This window comes from Simochromis diagramma, unplaced genomic scaffold (genome assembly GCF_900408965.1).
Source record: "Simochromis diagramma unplaced genomic scaffold, fSimDia1.1 OVJJ01000216.1, whole genome shotgun sequence".
Classification (NCBI taxonomy): Eukaryota; Metazoa; Chordata; class Actinopteri; order Cichliformes; family Cichlidae; genus Simochromis; species Simochromis diagramma.
In genome coordinates, this window is record NW_024386883.1 from 8,510,044 (window position 1) to 8,535,574 (window position 25,531).

At 41.3% G+C, this 25,531-nt stretch overlaps 1 protein-coding gene across 4 annotated transcripts in view; it reads left to right on the forward strand.

Moving 5' to 3' along the window:
- Nucleotides 1-21,454: 21,454 nt before the first annotated feature.
- The window catches only part of cpeb4b (cytoplasmic polyadenylation element binding protein 4b), a 31,205-nt gene continuing 27,128 nt past the window's right edge, over nucleotides 21,455-25,531 (forward strand). Inside the window, exons 1-2 of one of the 4 annotated variants that reach the window (XM_040032139.1) lie at nucleotides 21,455-21,950; nucleotides 22,686-23,917. In XM_040032139.1, the coding sequence (XP_039888073.1) occupies nucleotides 22,733-23,917 (1,185 nt within the window). In that variant the 5' untranslated portion in view covers nucleotides 21,455-21,950; nucleotides 22,686-22,732. The remainder of the gene's footprint in view (nucleotides 21,951-22,685; nucleotides 23,918-25,531) is intronic. The other 3 variants (XM_040032140.1, XM_040032141.1, XM_040032142.1) reach the window with 3 other exon arrangements.

The window sequence follows — 25,531 nt, forward strand, 5'->3', positions numbered from 1 at the left end:
TGTGGCCTTATAAGATGACCACACATGTAAAATGCACACAATCACATCCACACAAGCCCACACAGCCCATACAGACATAGAACACACACAGCAATTGTTATAAATCGGAGTGGAACGGCAAAGTCGCGTTTTTGTGTGTGTACTGTGACACCGTCCCCAGAAGATGATAAAATGAAGGGGCAAGGCGATAAAAGGAGAAGAAGGGAGATCTTTCTTCTTAAATGATTATTTCTCCTTGACCCCAATTAGAAGAGCATGATCGTGTGATTATTATTTTTTCTGTGGAAAAAGAAAAGATCCATTCTGCTCTGAGCATGGCTGAGGAGAGGACTGGGGAAAAAAAGATTTCACACCGGTGCAATAATAGCAAGATTCTTCAAGTGTCCTTCTGCATGACACTTGTGTGTGATGAATGTTGGTCTTTTTCTGGCAGCAAATGTCGACTGAATTGTTAATGTAAAAATGTAAATATAAGGGTCCAAATCAGGTTATCGACACTACCAGTGTCATTTATGTATATATAAAAAGATTCCCTCTTAAAGACAGAGATTCAACTCACGTAATAAATGGTTAATGGTTCTGCTGGGCTGGAGGGTTCTTCCAGTTAAAAGGGAGTGACTCTTTACAACAAATTTAATACAGCTGTTGCCAGTCTTTCTAGATACTATCATGTTCTTGGTGGGTAAATGTGACTTAGTGGAAGAAGAGAAATCTTACTACAAAACAACACATCTCTGTCTATCTCTCATGGTGCTAACCTTTCTCCCTACATGCATACAGATAAACCACTGCCTTTTAACCTTTGTTTCACTTCTTGCTTCTTACAGCTCACACACACCTGCTTCTGAATGCGTATGCAAAAAAACTTTCTTGCTATTTCTAGTTTCATGTCGTCTTTTCACTACATTTTAGTTACTTAGTTAACCAACAGCAGAGGTGTGATAACAGATAGCTATCTGCACATCTGTCCGTTCCATTAATAGAAGCATATTGTTAATGACAATAAAAAGACCGATGGTGAATTTTAAGCTAAGTTCAGTATAGTGTGACACATTTACTGCTATTTGTTATAGAGCAGCAGTAGCTGCAGCCCAGTAAACAATGTTAGATGATTCAAGAGTCACAATTAAACAAGACTAGAGTGTAAAGTCATGCTAGCAGCAGGGAGCTACAAGTATGCTTTGAGGACCTTTGAGCTAAAGCACAATATTAGCATGCAAAGCTAACACACTGGTGGTAATACTTAGATTTGATGTCTTATTGGGCTGCAAATTTAACTGACTTTACAGGAAGTTAATGCCTGTAGCATTTTTGCAAATACAATTATTGAGATGCTTTCTTCTAAAGTAAAATGATTTTTAAAGAAGAAAAGCTGAGGTTAGTGGGGTATAAGCCAACATTTGGCTCAAGAGAGAAAAGCTCATTCCACAAAATCACTATTATAGAAGCTGATTGTAATATCAGCCTGGATACCAGACTCACACTGATGCTTAGGAAACTTGCGCTTTAGCTTGAGCCCGAATAACCTTTAAACCAACCTGTTTCTTTATATTTTTGTCACACCCAATAGAAATTTTGAGAAATCGTTGAGCTTCTTAAAAAAGTGGCGTTATTCATCTTTTCAAAGGAGCAGGTGGGTAAAAGCTTCGGATTTTCCTTTGTAGTGCTAAGATTTATTTTATTTATTTCTTTGCTGTAGCAGAGAGGTTTAAAAGATACAAATGCTAACTAAAAGCTACATTTTATATTTTTATTGACCCAAAAATTATGGCGCTTTTAATGCGCCCTGTCTGCAAATAAATAGAGGAAACTGTTTTGATCCAAATATAACAGGTGTGCTCTGTCCACTGGCCCACCGTACTATAAAATACCTACCTGATAGAGTACCTTAAAATGTGGTCCAGATATATGAGTCTAAAAGATTTTACTTTCTCCCCGAATCTTCCTCTGGGCTCTGCTGGAAAGAACTTTTCCAGGATACCCATACAAATATCTGAAAGCCTCAGCTATGTTTTGTGCTAGACTGATGTTAGCATGCTAAATGTTTAGCTAACATAGTGGTCTGTTTTCACTGTGAGCACGCTAGAACACTTCAGCTAGTATTTAGCTCTGAAATAATGGCTTGCCTAATTAAAGCATACCTAGCATGGCCATGCTCTTTCAGGTTTTATGACCAGTGTTGATGTTGGATTGTAAATGAAAACTAACTAAATAATAAAACATCAACTTGACAATTACACATATTTTCTGCATTTACACCACAGAATTAAGAGCTCCGAATGAATATCCTTTTAATATGAGCCTGGTCACTGTGTTTCTTCCTCGCTCTGAATCTGTGCCTGCATGTGCGTGTGTGCGCGCGTGTTCGTTGCGATGGTTAAATGGGTGCCCACAACTTGGCAGAGCTCTGTTTAGACCTCGCTATGCATCTCAATGACTGCAGGGACACTGCAGAATGAGTCAAGCACTGTCAACACTGGAGAGAGCATTTAGTCTCCTCACCGGCTCTGGGTTTGAGTTTCTCAAGGCTAAGGCGTGTATGTGTGTTGAAATGTGCGTGTATGGGTGGAGGCGTAACAGAAAGAAATATTTTGCAAACCATCTTTCTGAATCATCTCATATGAAAGATGGCCTTTCAATCTGCAAGCGTTAGAAACTTCTGCCTCCCTGCAAACAACGTCACCGTGTTACTGTGACCTCTGTTAGTCTGTGCCACTTTGTTTTGGTAACCTGTGTGCCCGGTGTCATTAGGAGTAAATTACCTGTCTGCAAAAAAATTGCATGGCGACTCATATGGATTATTATAGGTGGAGGTGTAACAATATGCTATAAAAGCCTCTTTGTGCTACTCAGAAGCATTTATAACTTTAAACCATTCAGTCATGTTATATCACTGCTTGGAATTGAAGCAGCTAGTAAGTAAAGTACCAGTGTTTGAACCATTAAAGGCTTCAATGCAGTATTTCTTTTTTTAGTTTAAAGCTTCACATTGTAAATTTGTGAAAATTTACCAATCTTATCAGTGGGGCTTGTGGAAACAGATTTACAGGTGTGGACAGAGGTTTTTTTTAGGATTTCTTTGACCCGGCTTTTAAATATAAACCACAAACTGTCATTAGGGTTGAGATCGGGGCTTTGGGAAAACCATTCCAGAAGTTTAATGCTTAATTCATTCAGAAAAAAAGTTTGTATGTGTGTTTTTGTGATGATTATCCTTTTGGAACACCTAACTGCCCATATGGAAAAGAAATAGTAAAAACTTATATGTGATTACTCATGAAAGTGGCCACTTTCATGAGTAATCATATAAGGCTTACATGATTTACTCATGAAAGTGGCCACTTTCTCATTACTTTCATACATTGTTTTAGTAAGTATCCAAAACATACAAGTTTCATTATATAATTTTTCAAGGGATCTTATATCTGTTTTCACTCTTATATGCTTTTCATACAAGTTTCACACAAGACAGATACAAACTTTATAAGATTTATATATATCTTTTCCATATGGGTGTGCCCAACCTTCAACTATCTAACTGTTAATTTGAGATGACCTTGAAGAAGGTGGTAGTCGTCCTTATTCATTATTTCATCCCATTTGTGCAATGTACAAATATCACAAGTAGCCCTAGAGCACAGGTGTCAAACTCCAGGCCTCGAGGGCCAGTATCCTGCTGGTTTTACATGTGTCCTTGATCCAAAACAGCTGATTTAAATGGCTAAACTACCTCCTCAACATGTCTTGAAGTTCTCCAGAAGCCTGGTAATGAACTAATCATATGATTCAGGTGTGTTGACCCATGGTGTTAACTACAACCTGCAGGACACCGGCCCTCGAGGCCAGGAGTTCGACACCCCTGCCCTAGAGCATGATGCTACTGTCACCATGCTTGACAGCTATTACAGTATTGTTACTGTAGGTTTCAAAGCCTCACATTTACTCATGAAAACATTCCTCAATGAACAGTTTAAAGCAATTATTAAAAGCCCAAAGATACCATGAAGAGTGGATGCAAACGTCTGATGACACCTGCACCCGAATTAAAACTATTTTTACATTTTTTTTTTGTTCAAAAGAAGTAACGCGTAGTTAATACGGTATGAGCATGCTATAGGCAGCTTTCTGACGTGCAAAGTTCCTGATGGTAAGGCTATTTAAAGTCTTCCTGCAGTTTGGAAACACAACATATCTCATCTGGATTGCAGCTTTTTGTACTAAAATATATTGTGGCACAAGTAACACCCTTTCCCCGAGGTTTCTCTCGCTCTGTTGCAGTCCGACTTTAAGCTCCATTAGGCATTGCTCCAGCAGTACTGACCTCAGAGGCAGTTTTTCTCCACTGAGGCACATTTCATCAAAATCCTGTGAAATGTTCAGCATTTCTACACTGAAACATACGTCATCATTACCATGGTTTTATGTCCATCTATTATCGTACACCAGTGCTATACAGGTCTAAGAAGTGGTGTTCCAATAACCAGTAAGGTGGCTATTCATGCCATCTGGTGCAACCTCATGGTTTGTTTGCTCAAATCTGCACCTGTATTTTAGATCAACTTTGACTCAAGATGTTGTTATTCTTATTTTAACCTAGAGAAAGTTTATAAAGTTCAGAGTTAAAAGTCATTATAAAAGAGTTATAATGGATCTTGTTTGCAGCTCAGGATGACCTGTCAACTTTCTACAAAAAAGAAGGAAAAAAGTATTTTTGCAAGACAGCTGAAGGCTCCTTCAAGTTCCAGTTCCTCAACTGACAAACTGTGACTGTAGAGTCCCAACAAAGGTTAAGAAAAGTGAAGTGCTTCACCTCTCTGTGTCGGAAAATAGTTTAAAGTACTGCTGCCAGCCTCTCAGTGGCTTCTATTTTCATCGGGTGTCTGATGACTATCCAGAGTGCAAATGAAATGCAGAAATTCTGAGTTTATTTACTGCCATTGAAGTTTTTCATTATGTAAAGCACTTCAAATGGTCTTTGTGGTTTTTCAAATGTGCTTCACAAGTAAACTTGCTATGCCCGTTGGTAAAGCTAGCAATTTTAAATCCTGCTGGCTTGGCTAGACTGACCACTTGTCTTTACCCTGCTTCTTGAAAGATACTTGATCTCATCAAGCCAATTCATAGCCTGGGAAAAGACACAGCTGTGACTCATTTGTGCAAAAAGGCATAATATAGACAAACGTACAATTTAATCCAGCAAACAAAACCGTAAACTTAAACCACGGCAAGCTGCTCTTTTTTTTTTCTGAGAAAAGTGAGCAAAACACTAAGTCACAATACAAGCGGTGAGCTTGACTCAGTTGAATTCACAATAGAGGTGAAGACAAGCTGACTACTGCCTGGTTGTCATCGACGTGGCCGTGGTTGACTTGGCAACCAAATCTCAGTGGGATTGTTGGAGAGAAACAGACCGATGGTTATTAAGATCTTTTTAACTGTTGCATGTATTTGTCTGCATGTCAGCGCTGATGATGTTTCTGCGTGTTTACGTGGGCGTCTATGTGTGTTTCTCATAGAAAAAATATTGTTTCCGAGCAGCAGAATTGGTGCATAGCAATGTAAATAAAACCTGCATTTAGGTCAGAAGGTAAAAGCAGAATTCAGTGACGAAGTGACGCCCAGGGTCTTCTGAGTTTTTCCTGCGGAAAAGCGTCTTTTTCTGCACATTGTCGTCATCATTCAGTGGGTGCGAAACTCTGCTTGTTGTTTTACTGAAAGCTTGAAGGACACTGCAACATGACAGCAGTGCAGCTGTCCATATTAGTTCCCGTGCCTCCTCCTCTGCCACCTCCACCTCTCCTCCTCCTTCTTTTCCTTGCCTGGCTGCTTATCATACACGTTTCTCTTTTCCCATCCTCCTCAACACTGTCATCCTCCTCCTCCTCCTCTCACTTTTTTCTCTCTCTCTCTCTTGACTCATCATCCTTGTCCTCCCTTCCTCTAACGTCCTTCTCCGCTTATTTGAGATACAGGACCCCAGGGACTAGAGGCTGCAGTAAAACAAGTCTGATGGATTCAATATGTCCTGATGGAAGTCCTTGACCAAAATCTTAACAATATAGAGGAAACCTGGCATGAACCTGAAGTCTAGTGGAGCATATAGGATCGTTTCTGTCAGTGTTGAAGGGGAGAGTTTCTCTACGATTCACACTACTGCAAAATGCATTTAAACTCACAGTTCAGCAAAATAAAATAATTCTAAGCTTGCAACAAGGTTAGGTACTGTATCTGTATGCACATGTGGGGGTGGTATGGGTGGACCTCTGTGATGTCACGGAGTGAGCGTCCGTGAGGAGGCTGTGTCAGTGAGGTTGTAAATGTTTGATGGGGTTTGATCTAACCATCTGTCCACTACTGCTGGCAAAGAGAACGAGAGTTACAGAGAGACCGGGTTAAAATAAGCACACATAGAGAATGAAATAACATGGAATGAAATAGCATTAGCATGCTAAGCAAGATTACTAAGATAGACCACTCATCTTTCAATGCACAATTCCTATACATTTGATCTAAATTTCATTGGACAGGCATCACGATTAAGGGCACGATGGCAGGCCTGTAATGTTTGAATGGTATAAATGAATCTATATACAGTTCGGTGAATTTGTTTTGCTGTACACCACAACAAAGGATTGTAAACCAAACAATCAGTTTCAGCTTTAATTCAAGGTCTTTTTTTAGAAGCTCACAATTAAATAGACAAGCTAACAAAACTTAAAATAAAAGGATCAGTCAGTGATTGCTTGAGGTCTAGAGCCCATGGACAGCATCAAAGGCTGCATTTCTTTCTGTGAGATACTCTGCTAGCCACCTTCAGTTACTGCTTGTTTGTGGGCCTCTGTACCTTCAGGTTTTGTCTTCAGTAACTGGAAGCACGCTTTAATGAAATGAGATCGAGGGACTGACTTTGGTTTTGAAGAATTTTCCATTTCTTTGCTTTGGGAAACTCTTGGGCTGCTTTTTGCAGTATGTTTCAGATCTTTATCCATTTACACTGTGAAGCGCTGTCCAATCAGTTTTGTATCTGACTAAATTTGAGCGAGAGTATAGCTCTGGAAATTTCAGAATTTATCCTATTACTTCTGTCACATAGTCACATCATTAATAAGCATTCTGTAACTTTAAGTTAATTGGTGGTTTTAAATTGCCCACAGGTGTGAACGTGAGTGTAACTGGTTGTCTGTTTCTCTGTTTTAGCCCTGCAACAAGGTGGCAACCTGTCCAGGGTGTACCCTATGGTAGCTGGGATTGGCTCCAGCGCACCCGCGACCCTGAATTTGATAAGAGGAGGAAAACATGGGCATTTCCTGTCTCATTTAAGTTTGCAACAGCTTACAGGATCAGCTCTCAGGATGATGCTGGACTCTTTTCAAAATGTTATTGGAATGTCTTTGCTGCAGCGATGGAGCTGCATTATGAGGGTCCACTATCTGCAGAAGAAGGAATCAGACACCTGTTACAAATATATCAAATTTAACTTCACAGCATACACACTAAAATACACAACATTTCTATTGCAAACGGATGACCATACACTTGTAAATTAGCAATAAGATATTTCCCATCATTCTTGGAAATCCTGTAAAAACCTTAACAGGTCACCTGAGAAACATGAAGTTTTTACAATCTTCAGTCATTAACTGGAGATAACCCAGTAATGTCTGAGGTCTAATTCTGGGCAGGAATCTTTGTTATAATTTTTGCACACAAAAGATTCATTTTGTGTTTGTTTATTTGTACATGACTCTTATTTTGCTTCTATGACCATTTAATGAATAAATGACATGAATAAAAGAGAAAAGTGAAACCTACCGGTGGTGTTTGAGTGTATTTATTTTAACTGTTCGCGTGTGTAAAGCACTTAATTGTTTTTGAATGGAACTGTGCAAATAGATTTTATTGCTGTAAAGATGAAGAAAGAGACTTTGACATTTACTCTCCATTTATCCGTTTGATCTGCTTTAAAATGCCCTTCAGAGGGCAGAATTAAACCTGATTAATGAATCTGCTGGTTCGCTGTGGAATTTTGTGTGAGGAAAGCATGTGATGATTAATGTATGTTTACACAGAGTGCATGCTGCATGTTAATGAGTGTGTTTGTTGAATGTATGATACAGATATGCATCAGTGCACACAAAATGCTTTGTGTGCATGCATGCAGGGACAACCCGTTGCACTCCACCCAGAAGTCACGTTGCTGTGTGCCTCCATGACCCCATAGACTGATGAGTAGTGCGATCATGTGTGTTTTAACTACCAGTGGGTTAGATTGTGTCAATAAACACAACACATCCTGGGGGTAAGCTGAAGGGTTTGGAGCTGGGGGGAAGCTTTCAATAGCTTTACTAAAGGGCCCTGTCTTGTACTTTTTCTCACTCCAAAGGTCATCAAGATTTTCTCATTGATAATAATGCTAACACAGCTCATAAAACAAACATCAACCAGCCGTATCAAAAAGGATTAATTAGATCCTGTAAACTCCTGTGACCTTGTGTGGATCTGTGACCTTCATTTTACAGTAGCCTTCCCTCAGATCATTTAGAAAACTACTCAGTCTTCTGAGATCAGCATTTTAATAGCACATTAAAAAAAATCTTAGGGCATATCATGTTATATAACTTTGCCCTTGTATCGTCCAGCTAGCTAAATACATACAGGCTTGACCCTTATAATGGACTAAACCAGAAAGCTATTAACGTCTTTTATTTCAGCTAGGGCTCCTAGTTCAAAATGTTCTTGTACCAAGTTTGAGAGACACCTGAGTTGAACGGGAATGAGGCTTCAGCACGTTACGACTTAGGGAGTTAACCCCAGTTAGTTTTTGGCTGGCAGAGCTACAAGGTGTAAGGGGACTGCAGCAGGGACAGAAACATCTGGAGGAGTAATTAGGATAGAACAATCTGGCTGTCAGAATATAAATCTTCGACGAGGAGGAATCACTTATTCCTTCCAAAGCTCGCAACTCCCACTGATTCTCGATATTAGAAAAGCATGCCAAACGAACCTGATAATACCCATCACACTGAATTTTCTCAGCAGGGTTGCAACAACCACAACATGTATTTGTGAATTTACACAATCAGTGCTTTAAACAGGGGATTTTACAAATAGGGGCATATCAAAAGCTTAAACTGATATACAGATAAATTCTGTCATGAAACAAAGAGACAGCTTTATTTAATGAAAAAAAAAATACCCACGTCAATAAGAAAGGAAGAAGATATTTTATGTCTACCTAGACCTTGACTTATTTATCAGTTAGCCAATGTGGAATTTAAAAATGTGTCATAAAAATAGTTCACTGGCAAACTGGTCCTGACTCTGTTATGCTGTCAGCGATGTCTACATCATATGCGGCCGAGTGGGCTTCATCAAAAATGTGGTGAGAAGCAAAGTCTTTGTTTCACGTTGGTAAATGTAAATCACCTAATGTGCACCTCCTCCAGCAACGTGGCTAACAGTGTTGCACATATACTAATGCTGTTGTGGTTGTAGTTTTTTCAGGGGCAAATATATTTATGCTTTAGGTTTTCACGCTTCTTTGCACAATTCCCTGATGTCCATTTTAATAGTTTCAGAAATATTACAGGCATTTGCTGACATGCTACGGCTGAAGGCATGGTTTTTATTATTAAGAACCATGCCTTCTTAAAGTAGCTGGAAAGAGGAATCGACAGTAATGAACTGACCATTCACAGTAATTGCAGGCTGTGTGGATGCAACATGTAGTTACATTTAAGGCTATGCCGTAATGTTTCAGAAGGGTTTGCAGTTATGATGTAGCACAAATCTCCAGTAAGATTGCATTAGGAAGGAGATCTGGTGTTAAAAAAACAAAACGTTTTGAATAGAGTTAGAGGTAACAAGCAGCTTGTTCTTCTTCATACTCTTCAGAGAAAATAACAATCGCTAGCAAAATATAAGGAATCAAAATCGTAGCTTTACTAAAAGGACTCAAAGATGTCAGCAAACAGCTGGAGGGAGATTGCCAAAACTATTTGAAAGGATGTGAAGGAAGGGACAAAGACAGGACAAATATGTTTGCCTCTGAAAAAACCAAACAAACCCTAGGAGGGTCCTCGCTCTTTTCTATCATGGCTGCCACCGCATATAAAACTCTGGGAAATCACCACAAGGTAATTTATTCATAATATACCATGCAAAAGCATGAATGCTGGTAATGATATCAGCCACTTGCATAGGCTACGTTATATTTTTTTTTATATAGATTCATCTGAGAAGTCAAATCAAACCTTAAGACTTCAGACAAGTTTCCATTTATGACATATGGTGTAAATTTAAGGCAGAAAAACACTTTTACACCCCACTTAACATGAAGCAGAGTTTGAATAAAATGTGAGTGCACGTGCATGTTGCTTCTATGTATTTGTTACTTTTTCACATATAATTTCATACATGAGGCCATGAGGTAAAATAAAAAGACAGCTATGTAACTCAAAATTGAATTGAAATTTGAGATGAACCATGTATGCTGGCCTAACCCTGACCTTAAATGTACCCTTTCGATTTTTGTTGAAAGACAGCATCTCATCATCCTTTGAGATTTCCCTCGCTGGATGAATTCCCCATTTTTACGTGTAGGTCCCTAAGCCGTGCAGCAAGAAAAGCCCCTGTCGTTTTGCATTCGCCACGCTATATTTGGTGAAATACAGTAATTTGCATTGGAATTTGGACATTGCATATTCACATGGAATTATGGTCACAGTTATTTTTTCTGCTTTTGTGAAATCAAAGAGAGAAAATATAATTAAACAAAAAGGTTTCTTTCAATCAAACCATTAAATAACGTGAAAAGTCTCCTGGGTGTTTCAAAACACCTAATTCATGTCTACAAGTGATAGACTTTGATAGTTCAAAGCAATGCAAAGTGAAATGGCTGGCACTTTGCATGCTTGTGGCGTAAGGTTCAGCCTTTAGGAGCATGTGCCAGAAATTCCTTAATTCTCAGTTCGCAGTTGAGTAAACTAAGATTTGGGGGGATTACAGAGTTGCTGGAGGGAGTAACATGTAGTCCTGTCTGGAAACCTTCAGCTGGTAGGTTTCACATTATTCGCACACGCTTTTCGCTACATCTGCCGTCTGACACACATCACAGTACATCACAGTGTCCTCGGAGGTACAGCTGTGTCGACTGATAAGAGACTCTTGAAGCTCCACCTCCGAGTGATCTGAAAATACTATGAGCCAAATTATCTCTTCTTGTGCATCCTCCTCCCAAATGGAAGCTCAGACTTGCTCACAGCTGCTTTTCCATCACACTGAAGGACATTGCACTGACATGTACTTAAAGTAACCTTACCCAGCTCTAACTACAAACACTAGCATGATAGTAACATTAAGCTGAATTTTTACTGTAAAAGGAAATGACTGATGTGTCACTTGCCTTTAGTCCCGGAAGTGTGACTGTTTTACTATACATACAGGTTCAAATATATACATACGCTTGCTTAAACCTTTTAATAAGTGGTACTGAAGGTTATGTGACATCTTTTAACTTGACATGACTTGTTAACTTTTCATTAGTGATCATGATTGTTTCTCTTTGCCAGAATGAAAAGGAATTGTTTGACAGCGCTCATTGGACTGACCAATACTCAGATCAATAAGAAATTCCAAGGAACTTGGTGAAGATCTAAGGAAAGTTGTAGATTTACTCAAGTTGGGAAGGTCTCTGAGCCATATCTAAACAACTTCAGATTCCAGGGATTCCAGTTATTGAGATGTCTCACCATTTTGCTAAGGTCTGCTAAGAAAACACAGACTGTCACCCTCAGATGAGAGGAAATTTATTAGGATACTCAGGAGCAACTCAAGAACCACAAAGCCTGTCACGAACTGGAAACTAAAGTGAGTTTACATCATCAAGAACTGATAGGGCGCCGACCAAGAAAGAAACCATCCATCGATCTTCTTCCGCTTACCCGGGGCCAGGATAATGCCGTAGCAGCCTAAGCGGAGAAACCCAGACCTCCCTCTCCCTAGCCACGTCCTCCAGCTTGTCTGGGGAACACCAAGCCTCCCCCAGGCCAGCCAAGAGTTATAATCTCTCCTGGGTCTGCCTCAGGGCCTCCTCCCGGTGAGGAGATGCCCAGAACACCCAGGAGGCATCCTTGTCAGATGCCTGCACCACCTCAAAAGGCTCCTTTCAATGTGGAGGAGAAGACGGCTCTACTATGAGTCCCTCTCAGATGGCTGAACTATCTCTAAAAGAGAGGCCAGCCATCCTTCGGAGAAAGCTCATTTCTGCCGCTTGTATCTGCGATCTCATTCTTTCGGTCACCACCCAAAGTACACGACCATAGGTGAGGATGGAGATATAGATCAACTGGCTTCGCTTTTACGCTCAGCTCTCTCTTCACCACAACAGACCGATGCAGCGTCCTAGCGTCCATAGCACCAATCTGTCTGTCGAATTCCCGCTTTCCTCTTCCTTCACTTGTGAACAAGACTCTGAGATACTTAAACTCTTCCACTTGGGGCAGTAACCAGTCCCCGACTCAGAGGGGGGACTCCACCCTTTTCTGCCTGAGGACCATGGCCTCAGACTTGGAGGTGTTGATTCTTGTTTTGCAGCACTGGAACGATTCACCCTGCTCCAAAATACACACCTTCAGTCTTGACTGAAATTTGCAGCTACCAACATGGGTGAGACAAGACAAGGCATAATCACATGACATGATAAGGTGATGTTTTCAAATGGATGGAATAATGAAGGAGGAGATCCACCTTCAAATTCCTACCTTCATTTCAAATCAACAGCTAGAAGGTGGAGACTTGGACAAAACTGGATGCTACTACAGGACAGTAATCCCAAACATACATCAAATCTGGTTTTGGACTGAATAAATCAGACTAACATTGAGCTTGTGGAATGGCCTTCCCAAAACCCGACCACAACAAACCAAAATTTGTGGCTTACACTTAACAGCTGGGTCCATGTCAGGAAACCATCCAATTTAAATGAACTCTACTAATTCTGTAAAGGTTACCAAATTAATCAAATATCGGTTGGGATGTATGTATACTTTTGATACTGTGTGGATTAGAGAAATCCAAAATAACATCAAACTTGTGCACAGTGGAAAAAGAACAGTTCCAAGAAATCCTTAAAAGCCCCAAATTACCATGACTTTTATGCCAATGATAAGTGTCTGTAAACCTCTGACCACAACTGTATACACACATAAACTATGAAAAAGAGAGCACCTCATACCCACAAGTCCAAGAAAAAAAGCACACAACATAAACACACATGCATCTGGGACTTTCAGAGCTTTAAGGAGAACTTTCAATTATTGATGAGGCCACGTGCTTTGTACCTTTATTGAGGCAAAGGGAGTCTCGGGTGGGCTTGACTCAGCATTTCTCTGTCCATTGCTTTTTCTTTCAGCCTCTGTCAGCACAGTGAGTGTGTGTTGGCAAATCATCTGTTGAGAAACACACAAAAGGGAAAACTAGACAGACAAACACAGACGATAAAGCCAACGTAGACTAAACAAGAGACACAAGTTGGTGAACAACTAACAGGTCAGTGGACCTTTATAATCTCGTTTTGTAGGTCAATAGCAATTTTCAGACTCCTGAAAGAAAATAAAATGTTACTGGTGGCAAACATCAGGTTTTGCTGTTGACCTCACAGCTGAAGGACTGCACTCATAGTGGAGGCAGAGCCACCAATTTGTCCTTCAGCTGTGGCTTCAGCTCAGCTGATATGACAAAATGCTGGCAAGAGTGTCAGCCTCCTGGGCATTATTTATAGTGTGAGGCTTGGGAATTTTAAGAACTATGATGTCTGCTTCTTGGTAGTTTAAAAATTAAATAACAATAATTAGCTTTGTCTGCGTTAATCTTGTTAAAATGACGTTAACACCATAACTTCATTAACGCGGCAAATCTCCGTTTGCGAGTTAGTGCAGATCGCCCCGTGCGTGGGGCTGCCCGGCGTCAACGCGTTAGCGCCGGGCAGCCCCACGATCCGTGCTAACTCGCTAGCAGAGATTTGCCGCGTTAATGCGGTTATGCTACAAAGAAACAACTGGCGATGTCAGCAGGTTTAAATTAAATTGAAACAATATTAGACTCAAGTTAATTCCTAATCAACCGTTTATCACCAGTAATTTAAACACCCCACCATCATAAAAAAGTTTTGAGTTAATTCAGGCTATGTTAGATAACATAGATAACTAGTCTCGATCATCATTTTAGCAATCGGGTTACGCTTACCCTTGCACCTGTCCACTGCCTGCCATTTCATTTTGACCAGATGCAGTTTTCTGCACCATCTCCTTTTGTTTATGTGCTAAAAGAGAAGTCATTTCCTTGTAAGTAAAACTGATTCTGAAGTACGATTTTGCTAACTCATCTACACAAGACGTTTTGTAGAGGCCATAGCAGCCGTGGCAGTTTGTCTTGAAACAACAACTCTAATCTCTAAATTTCGACTTTCTTCTCAAAATGATCAATAATATCTTTTTATCTTAATGTGGCCCTAATACATCCCATCACACATCATGTGGAAGAGAACTAAAAATGGTGTATTTCATAGATTTTTTTTTTTTTTTTATTTGAAGCTGGCCACCACTTCCACCCAGTGACTGTTTTTGTGGCTCCTTCCAGCCTGTCACACAGCCAGACTCCTCGGCCATGGAGAAGTGCCCAGAAGGTAAATGAAACCACTCTGGCTTTAGAGGCAGAGGTCCTCAATTGATTTCACACCCACGTTTGGGCACATTCTTTAATTACACATTTACACACACACACACACACACAGAACCTTTGGCTAATGAATGGGTTTGAAACGTTTCTTGCGTTGCTTCATAAGAAAAATAGGATAACATGAAAATGAGCAGAATTAGACTCCTTTTTATGTCACGAACCGTGAATGAATGAGCAAGTCGCCCAAATTTGACATCACCATGGCAACAACAAATTCACAAATTGCATGCTGCCGTGCATACTACAGAAACGGCTCAACATACAGGGATGTACTGTAGTGAAAGATATAAAGACGGACAAACACAACTGTACTTTTGTACATCCTTGACCCACTTTGCTCAAGACACCATGTTCAGTCCCTGTTTGAATAGAGGCTAAAATCTTTATGACCCTTTTTTCACAGTGATGTGTGCTGTTCACATCTGATTACCACCAGGGCAATAACGGATAATCCACCGCTACTAATTTTCTACAACAGTTATGCTAATTGTTCCTGTTTGCTCTCTGACTTTGGTGCCTCTCCAAATAAAATAATTGTTTTCACTCCTGAAATTATGCAGCAAATTAAAAACTATTTTTTTCATTGCCTGTGTTAGTTTTTTATTTACCAATATGGAAAGCTGCATAATTATCACATAAAAATTGCAGATTTGTCAGTTTTTGCTCTGGAAATTTTTGAAATTTGAAATTTCTTTCAACACACTTAACCACTTATTTGCTCAGTGTAGCGTACACATGCATACGATGCACACGCACACTGACCCTCACATCACAGGCCCCCAGCTGCTGCTCTGTTGTAATTTATTATCCCTTCTGTGCCCAGTGGAGTCATGAAATCAGCCTGGCCTTTGTGACACACACACACCCACATGGATGCACACACACACACACACACAGTTCACGTGTCTTTTTCAAACAGTCATCTCAGCCCGCTACCCAGAAAGACCTCTTCAGCTTAATTAGTATAGGGTCCCCAGGGAGCGCACAACAGGGGAAAATACACTGGATGGATGAAGGAAGGATGAAGGGTTTGAGGCTGTCAGGCAAAAAAATAAAGAAAAAAGAAAAACATTGAGGAGATGAGCTTTTCTGTTATATAAAAAGTGGAGCAAGTTGGGGGGTTTTCAGCTTATATTTAGAGTGAGGTTGTTAGTGATTATAAATATTACCCATAGATCAATGAGAAGCTTCCCATCCATACCCCAAGGTCCTTTGCATCCCCAAACTACCCACACGGTTTTCTTTCTCAGCCACATGCCCGATCCAAATGAATATTTTATAGGACCCAAACACAACTCTACAATAGCACACCATAAGGCTTTGTTGTGCTGGTCAACACTACACATGTAAACATCTACATAATTTACACAAATACAATCGGTGTCAAAGTCAAAATTCTGTATTGTTCATTTGTAAACTTGGGAATACAGAATTGTCTTCTATGCACTTTTGGGTTTGGCTGCAGAATTTTCTACCGAAAATCAAAACAGCAGGAAATTGTTGAAATGAGATTTTAAGAAATTAAACATCAAATATTGTGAACTTGTATGCATTTGCTCTCAGGCACCTCTGTGCACGCTTATAAATGCACACTTGACTCACAAACACACATATATGCGCACGTACACTCTGGGAGGAATTGCACCATAATTATGCCTTAGGTAGAGGTGATTAATTTTTTAATGGATTCAATGTTTTATTCATAGTACCTATCCACTCTTGAATATGGCAGAGCGCACAGAAAACCATTGCCAGAAAGTGAATACATGATAAAACTGGCTATTAGTAAGTTCATACAGTAGATAAATTACACATCTCGGTAGCTTTGAAAAAAGTCGAATTTCAGGCTGAAACTGTAGATTCGCAGTAGGTCTTATAAATAGTTTCATAAATATGTAATTTACTTCCCCTTCTGCCTCGTGCTTTTTTTAGGGTTGTTCTGGGCATGAAAAATTTGGAACAAAACAATGTATTTTTGTGACAGACAGCAAAAGGCAGAGAAAAGGGACAGTAGGAGGAGAGGGTGTTGTCTCCTGAGTGAGGCCAGCAGGACCGGTTATTCTGTCCTAGAAATCCATTTACAGCACCGAGCACTCTGCCTAATCATCTGCCCCACTGTGAAAGGAATACTGTGTCCTACACTCAAGAAGGGCCATAAAACTGGATCACATTTAGGATTTTTAAATATTAGTCCTTCCTCCTGCTGATTTTCTCCCCCCAGTGTATGAAGAAGATTTCTTTTAAGCAATTTTGTTTGCAGACCAGAGTGGAGATTGAAGAATGATGAAAAAGGGAAACGGAGGTCACGTGTATAATGATAGAAATTTAAGATAAAAGTGTTAGGATGGAGCTACTGTGGATACGATACTCTAATTAACAAAAGCAGTAGGGGTAAAATGATTATTTTATTATGTTTAGACAGTCATGGGGCTTAATTATATTTTGGAGAATATAAAAAGAGCCACAGATCTTTAGGTAAGAACCATCTCCTACTGAAACAAATCGAATTCCTTATGCTCTACTCTTTATTCATACTACTGTAGTGTAGAGCATGAGGAGTGGCAGAAAGCTGGATCTCATTTGTGATTTTTAAAAAAAACAAAAAACAAAAAAACATTATTCCTTCTTCCTGCTGTTTTTCACCCTCCAGTGCATGAAGATTTCCCCTTGAACAGTTTTGTTTGCGGAACAGAACAGACATTTTAAAAAATGAGGAGAGGAAATGCAAATGATGATAGAAATTTGTGATACGAGTGTTAGACTGCAGTTAAGCTCCTCTACAGTAAAAAAACACAAAACAGTTGAGGTGGTCCGGGCATCTGATCACCCCCTGGATGCCTTATATGTGAGGGTTTCTTGGACATGTCCAAGTGGGAAGAGGCCCCTGGACATACTGCGTTTTGGCTGGGGAACACCTTGGAGTTCCTCCAGAAGAGCTGCAGGAAGTAGCTGGGTGAGGGAAGTCTGGGCATCTTGGCTTAACTGTCTCCATAACCAGATCAAGTGGCAGAGGATAGGTGGATGGATTTCTTATTGCAATATTGTCTTATTTGTACACATCTACGGGTATTTGCACAGCTCACGCCAACCTCTGAGCACAATGTGAATGGCCACATTATCAGGCATCTGCAATCTATTCTCTTAATCTGATTGCTTTAATCCGGTCACTCCTTAACCCTGCTAATACCTGCTCCATGGCCTGTTCATCCTTCCTGTATATATTAAATAATGCAGGAGACTGCATGTTCCCCTAATTTATCGCTCTCTCCCAGCTGGATTTGAAGTGACAGATTTATGAGATTGCCATTTGCGGCTTGCGTGTAATACTGCCAGTTGAGGGTCAGTGAGACTGACAGAGTCAAAGCTGTTTGATGACCTCTCTGTGATAATGACCATACAAGAGAGAAGGACACAGAAGGACAGGGAAACAGATAAAAGGAGTAGAAGGTTATTGGTGTGGGTGGGTGATGAAGGAAAAAAGGTGGTTGGATGGTCATCTGACAGAGTAAAGCAGACACAACCACATCTCTTAAATGGGCTACATGTGATACCCTAGAAAAAACTGGGACAGATTCATATTGGTATGACGAATCAAATCAATCTTAGATGTCAGTTAATACTGTACACGGAGAAAATTGCTTTTTTAGATCAAAAGAAGAAATCTTTTCTTGAGCGCTTTTTTACTGAATTTGAGATTATAAGATTGTCTCCTCTCTAATTTCTGTCCATTAAATCAGGACACAAGCAGGCTTATTCAACGTCTTGTTAGCATAAACACTAACCTGGCTTTGTGCAAAGGTGAAAACACAAGCACCTATAGCTCTATTTCTTAAGGGTGCTTTATCCCACAGGCTTCAAACTCTGTTAGGGCCTGGGGTAGAACATACTATGTCTCTCTCACACACTATAAGTATAGCATCTTCATTCCAGCTTCTGATCACTACAATGGACTATGACCAGAGTCAGAGGTAAAAGTAATATATTTCCTAGTATGCTCCTTGTTCATTGAAACATCTCAGAAAAATGTGCCAATGATTAAAATAATCAACCAAAACAAAATAATTTGAAGCTAAAATGGTATCGGCACCCTGCTTCTTGCCCTGTCTTGACCCTGAATTGGATAAACCGAAGAGAATGAATGGATAGACGGATGGATAGACGGATGGATGGACAGATGGACGGACTGGATGGATGGATGGATGGATGGATGGATGGATGGATGGATGGATGGACAGATGGATGGATGGATGGATGGATGGATGGACGGATGGATGGATGGATGGATGGATGGATGGATGGATGGATGGATGGATGGATGGATGGATGGATGGATGGATGGATGGATGGATGGATGGATGGATGGACGGACAGATGGATGGACGGACGGACGGATGGATGGATTTAATGAATAAAGCATTTATATACTACATACACGAAGTTTGGTTCACAAGATAGAACCATAGCTGACACTTGTAATCTGCCTAATATAATGGATTTGTGTATTTTGTGTAATGTACAAAGGATAATAGTTTGTCATTTCTGGACTGTGCTGTGCACACTGACAAGGATATAAGCCTTAACATTGAAGTTCACTGGAAGCACACATACACATATCTGTACTTTTAACTCCCACCACCCTCCGGAACACAAGCTTGGGGTGATCAGGACCCTGCCATACTTGACAGAAAATATTCCCTATGGCAAAAGGGAAACAAAAGGAACATATACGTGTACACAAGTACATACTGTACTTCAGACCCAGCCACACCCTCGGACATAAACCTGTTCATCCGTAAAACAAAGCTCCCAAACAGAAACTAAGCAACATAGTGTACGCTGCGCAGTGCAGTGAGGAGTGACCGATGGTTTGAAATAGGAGTAAAAGAGGCCACCTATGTCCACTGTGGAGGACCATCATCGAAGGAGGTGGTGGCTTATGGCAGGTGCCTCAACCCTGACTCACATCAAGTAACCTCAACAGGTCACATGATAGGGTGGGGCAAGGTCTCACAGTGGTTTCACCTGAAACCTCTGGTGGTAATGACCCACGCCTTTTATCACACCTTGTCTCATGTGATGACGTACGTGATTAATAGTGTGTCAACCACCACCTCCTAAGCAGCATTAGGGCTTAAATACCTGGGACTTTTGGTTTTTGAACTGAAAGAGCCTCTTGGATGAGAGCTGAAATGGGTTTAAAAAACTTAAAGCTCTCTTTCTGGCTCTTGTTTTTCCTGTAATGTAGACGGGACAATTTGATAGTCATGAAGCTTTATTGCTAAGCAATCTGCTTCCTGGTTGTCACTACATATTTAACTGTATGATTACATGACAGCTGCTTTTGATTTTGGATTGAATAGGCTGGTTTCTCATAATAAAACCTATTATAAGACAGTGTGAGTACAGATGTAACACAGATAGGAGATATTACATTAACCAGCTTTTCTTTTGGTATACAACATAACTCCTTGTCTAACAAGGAGAGATTTTATCCACAATTCTTTTGAATTTTTATGTCGATGATGTGTCAAAGAATATGAGAGCCTGTAAATTTAGTGAACCACATCATGTATGCAGATGATCTTGTGGTCTTCAGTCCTAGTAGTGCTTCTCTCCAGCAGCTACTTCACATAAGTTCTGCGTATTACTTGCAATGCCTGTAAGAGCGATATGATTTCTAGATTCTATATAGATTAAGGAGGAAATCTATCTCGGATTTCCAAAGTTTACATTGTCAGATAATAATCTTACTGTCAGTAATGAGATCAAATATCCTGCAGATCTTTCTGCAGATCCAATGACAGATGACAACAATAATTATAGGCATGACAGTTAATGTATGCTCAAGCGAACATCCTCTTATGCAAATTTACTGCATGTACAGAATGAGTGAATATTTCTTTATTTAGAGCATACTGTACACATTTGTATACAGAACACCTGTGGATGAAATACAGGGAAGCGAGCTACATGTAGCTTATAATGATGCCATGAGGTTGTTACTAAAGAGACTAAAATGGCAAGTGAGATGCTTGTAACTGCTGGAATCAGTATATTTAAAGCTTTATTAAGAAATCTCATGTTTAAATTTATATTCAGGTTCAACACGCCTGAGAATGAGATCACTGGGCTAAATGGATATCAGGTTTGGCAAAACATCAGTCTTTATTGGAGGCACTCCTGTAGTCTCTTTGTGGGTGTATTTCTTTCTATGGACAATGAGTGCTGAATAAAGATTGACTGATTGGGAAACATTGAAAAGAGGAGTCTCTAGCCACCTGACAAAAATGATAATGCTGAAAAATACTGCAGAGTGCAGTGGCCAGTGTGAAGAGGACGAGATTTGCATTTAAGTTATGCATGAAAAGGAACACCAAAACGACCACCAAAAAAAATGATAGCATACCTCCTTGTTTCATCTCCACACAACAAATGAGCTAGGGATCAAAAAGCCCGAGCCAAGGATGCGCTTTTACTGAAGCTTTGGTGGGGGGGTTGGGTTTCTCATTTTTCTCACGACCTGATATAGGCTGCATCGTGAAAAGACGGGATAGCGATGGGAGGAGGGTTTTTTTCTGCCCTGAGTGGGCAGGCCCTTAAAGCACGGCGTGGTTATATTATTGGCGCATAGCTGTTAAATGATGAAGAATTTTAGAGAGGTTGCCGGTGGTCCAACCAATCGCGTACCGAGGTGTGGCCCCGTGAAGGCGTGGTCTAAGCGAAGAGGGGCCGTCCCAGAAGCGGAAGTGTGTCTCGGCTGATCTTTCGCTGTCATTCGGCCACGGTCGGTTCCAGGAGAGAGGGGCAGCCAAGAAGCAAGCAAGCATACACACAGAGGATCGGCTGGCTCTGAAGGAGAGACAGTTAGTGAGAAGAAAAGAAAATAAAGCGAACAATGAAACCGATCGAATAAGGCTTTATGAACGAACCGAGTATAAGTCACACACTGCCACGTTAACAAAGCTCTTCGATGATACGGTCCAGATTACAGGCAGCAGATAGAGAGCTGTGTCATTGAGCAGGCAGGACACGTCAGGAGAAGGGAGAGAGAAAAAAAGAGCTGACCGACTGCACTGTACGAGTCAGCTACTAAAACCGCCTCTGAAAACCTTTGCCTGCCGCACTCATTGTTTCAAGGACACAGTCTCGCTCTCAGCCCGAGGGAAAGGATCTCGACACAGACGACGCCGAGGTCGAAAGGTGGTGATCAGAAGGTGAGGAGATGTTTTATTCGCTTGCCTTCAACCTGTCCAGCTAGCTAGCATTCGTGCTAACGGTCGTTAGCTAGCAAGCTAATGTTAGCAACGGATGGAAAAGTTAGCTGGTCAGCTAACAGCGATTTAAACTGCTTCTCCGTCGACGCGTGAAACCGATTAATTAACAATAATTTGCCCGACTGATAAAAAAGCCGTATTAATATAAACGTAATTTTGATAGTGGGCTCTTCCCAGGGTGCTGACAGCTGTCAAACAAGGTCGAGTGTTTTATTTTTGACGGTTTTGTTGGTTTTTTGTCAATATTTTCAGCCTTCGTTGATATTTTGTGCTAATGTGCGTTTCTTGGGTGATAATTAGTTGCCTGTCAGTTGGTTTTCGTTAGTAAAACGTCCCCAAATGGAGACTATATGCTCGACACAGCAGTGGTTCTGGCTTTACTGGTGGCTGCCAGCAGCTCAGCTGTAGACAATCTGGCAACGTCACGGGGTTATAATTAGCTAAAGATGTAATGTTAACTGGCTGGCTTTTTTTAAGGATGAGCTCTAAAGCCACAGTACAGTGAATGTTATATGTGTGTAGGATCTCATTTAGAACCTACACATAAAGAGATTTCCATGCCTCTGTGTCCCCTCACTTCGTTGTTTTTTTCTAAATCCCTTGATCTGTTGGTTAATGTGAGTGGGTGACTGCTAACTCAGTGCATGCCATGCTTGTATGCTCTTCTCTCTATAGGACCAAACGATCACGGGATAGCACTTGTCTGTGGGGGGAGAAAACAAATGGGGGATTACGGGTTTGGAGTTCTAGTTCAAAACAACACTGGCAACAAGTCTGCATTCCCGGTCCGAATCCACCCGCATCTGCAGCCCCCTCATCATCACCAAAATGTGTCGCAGAGCCCTGCCGCTTTCATAAACAGCACCACAGCCGCAGGGAATGGCACCACGGGAGGCTCTCCCTGGCTCTTCCCTGCCTCCGCCACCCACAACAGCGTGCAAGACGAAATCCTGGGGGGGCCAGAAAAACCCAAAGCACAGCAGCAACAGGAAATGCAAGAAACGCAAGAAAAGCAGCAGTTGTCTCCTGGGAGTCACCAAGAGGGTGGAAGTGGCGTTGGGATAATTTCAGAATTGGAAAAAGCCAGGTCCGAGGAAGGCAAGACAGAGAATGGCACATCTGACAGCAGTAATGGAAAAGAGAAGCAGCTCCGTCTTGAGTCACCTGTTCTGACAGGCTTTGATTACCAGGAGACATCTGGTCTCGGGGGTACGGGCCCAGTTCAGTCCAGTACAACCTCGTCATCGCTTTCTGGCTTTAACAACTGGTCACCCGCCATCCCACCTGCGCCATCAACAATCATCAACGAGGATGTCAGCTTTTTCAACCCGGCGTCTGCCAGTAACGGGCCTCTGCTGTTCCAGAACTTCTCACACCACGTCAGTCCAGGGTTTGGTGGGAACTTCTCCCCCCAGATCGGACCAGCTGCTGCCTTGTCCCAGCACCACCCGGCTCCCCCACCCCATCCCCATTTCCAGCACCCCCACAGCCAACACCAGCAGCATCGGCGTTCTCCAGCTTCTCCCCACCCACCACCGCCCTTCCCACACAGGAATGCAGCTTTCAGCCAGTTGCCGCATTTGTCCAACAGCCTGAACAAGCCCCCGTCTCCCTGGGGTCCAGCCAGCTACCAGAGTCCTTCTCCCTCCCCCGGCTCCTCCACTTCCTGGAGTCCCGGAGGAGGATATGGTAGTGGTGGCGGCTGGGGAGGATCTCAAGGCAGAGATTATCGACGCGGGCTGAATGGCGGGATGACTCCCATTAACTCTATCTCCCCACTGAAGAAGACCTTCCCTAACAACCATGTGGCATCCCAGAAGTACCCTCGAAACAGTCCCGCAGGCTTTAACCCCAAGTCCTGGATGGATGATGGAGTTGGCCGCAGCGATAACATCTTCCCCTTTCAGGTCAGTTTGCCTCTAAGATGTTTATTCAGATGGTTGAGTGGGAATTTTCACTAACTGTATGGAATTGTCCTCTTTTTCTTCCCAATTATGTTGTATACTAAGCATGAATGTCCAGCATATATGTCTGGTTCTGAATATTTTTCAGTTGTAGCTGCTCATCACCTGAATTATTAAACAGCAGGATGTCATTTATGTGAACTATTAATATTATAGCATTATGTGGTACAGCTTCTATTTTTAGACACAGCAGGAGGGCACAGATTTACACGATGCTTTTGCTACTGTGTTAAACCTGTTATTGGACTCTGTACTTCTATAGCTGAGCGTCCTTTGCGATGACTAATGTGGCTCTGTCACTGCAGTGGTGTGTGCCACGTGAATTTGGGGGGGGGGGGCGCATATAGGAATGGGGGAGAAGACAGCATGGACAGAAAAAAATGATAAGATTTTAAAATGGGAGACTGGGAGAGCGAGGTACAAAATGAAGACGGCGATGGAGGGTATAACGACAGACAATAGTGTCAAAAACTATATCTGCATTAAGTGATGAATAACAATACATTATGGTTAGATTGCTTTTGTTCCAAGTCGTAAACAACCATTAGCAACAAACGGTGATACTGTAGATCCATGAACCTTGCTCAGTTCTTTATGCTTTGCATATATTGGGCTCTTGACCTATTACACTGTGTAAAAGAGAGTCTGATGATTTATAAGATTTAGAGTTACATTAATCACTTACTGTATGTCATGGCATGGGTGGCCACCCCTTAATAAAAAAAAAAAAAATCCAACCTGTTCATTCATTTAAAAAGCTGGGTCCACATACAATGAAGACTGCTTAAATAATTGTACTGTCACATGTAGAAACCAGCTGTAATGGAAAGAGGTAGAGGGGCCTGGAGATAAATTCATTCTATTGATCTAGCCCATGATTGATTGTGCTGGTCGTTATAAGGAGGAGGGGAAAGAGACAGAGGTGGCTATAGACCCATCTGGGCCTATCCAGTGGAATGTTTCTTTAAGTACCCTACATATCCTTTACTTTTTTACGTTGTGACAAAGTCCCTGCAAGTTGGTGTCAGTCGTAGTCGTCGTCATGGATGAAAATAGATCGTGTTAAATAGTCCTGGCAGCCTGTCAACATCCTAACTGAACGTATAGATTGCAGATTTCCTGGACACGTTCTTTACCAGTGAATCCAAAATTCTCTAAAGAAGCAAAGTAACTTAAAACTGTTAAAAGTGATGCTTGTTGTGACCTTTCTTCTTGTCCATTAGCAGTTAATGACTCAACACTCCACAGGCTCAGCAGCCAGAAGGCTGTGCGGACATGTCTTGACATGCATTAGAGAGGGAGCACATGCTTCTCAGTAGCTATTTAGGATTAATGTTGTTAACAGCTAATTGCTGTAGGTAGTTGTGCGGCCCAGGTTCGTGTCTGACCTGTTCCAGTTTGCTTTGATGAGGAGACTATTTAAAGGGGGCCTGTTATTCTCATTTACAGTTCCATATTTTTATTCTTGGACTCCACTAGACTAGCTTTGCATGATTCAGTTAAAAGACATCCTCATTTGTCTTGTACAGGGTGTTGGTACAGTTCATCCAATATTTG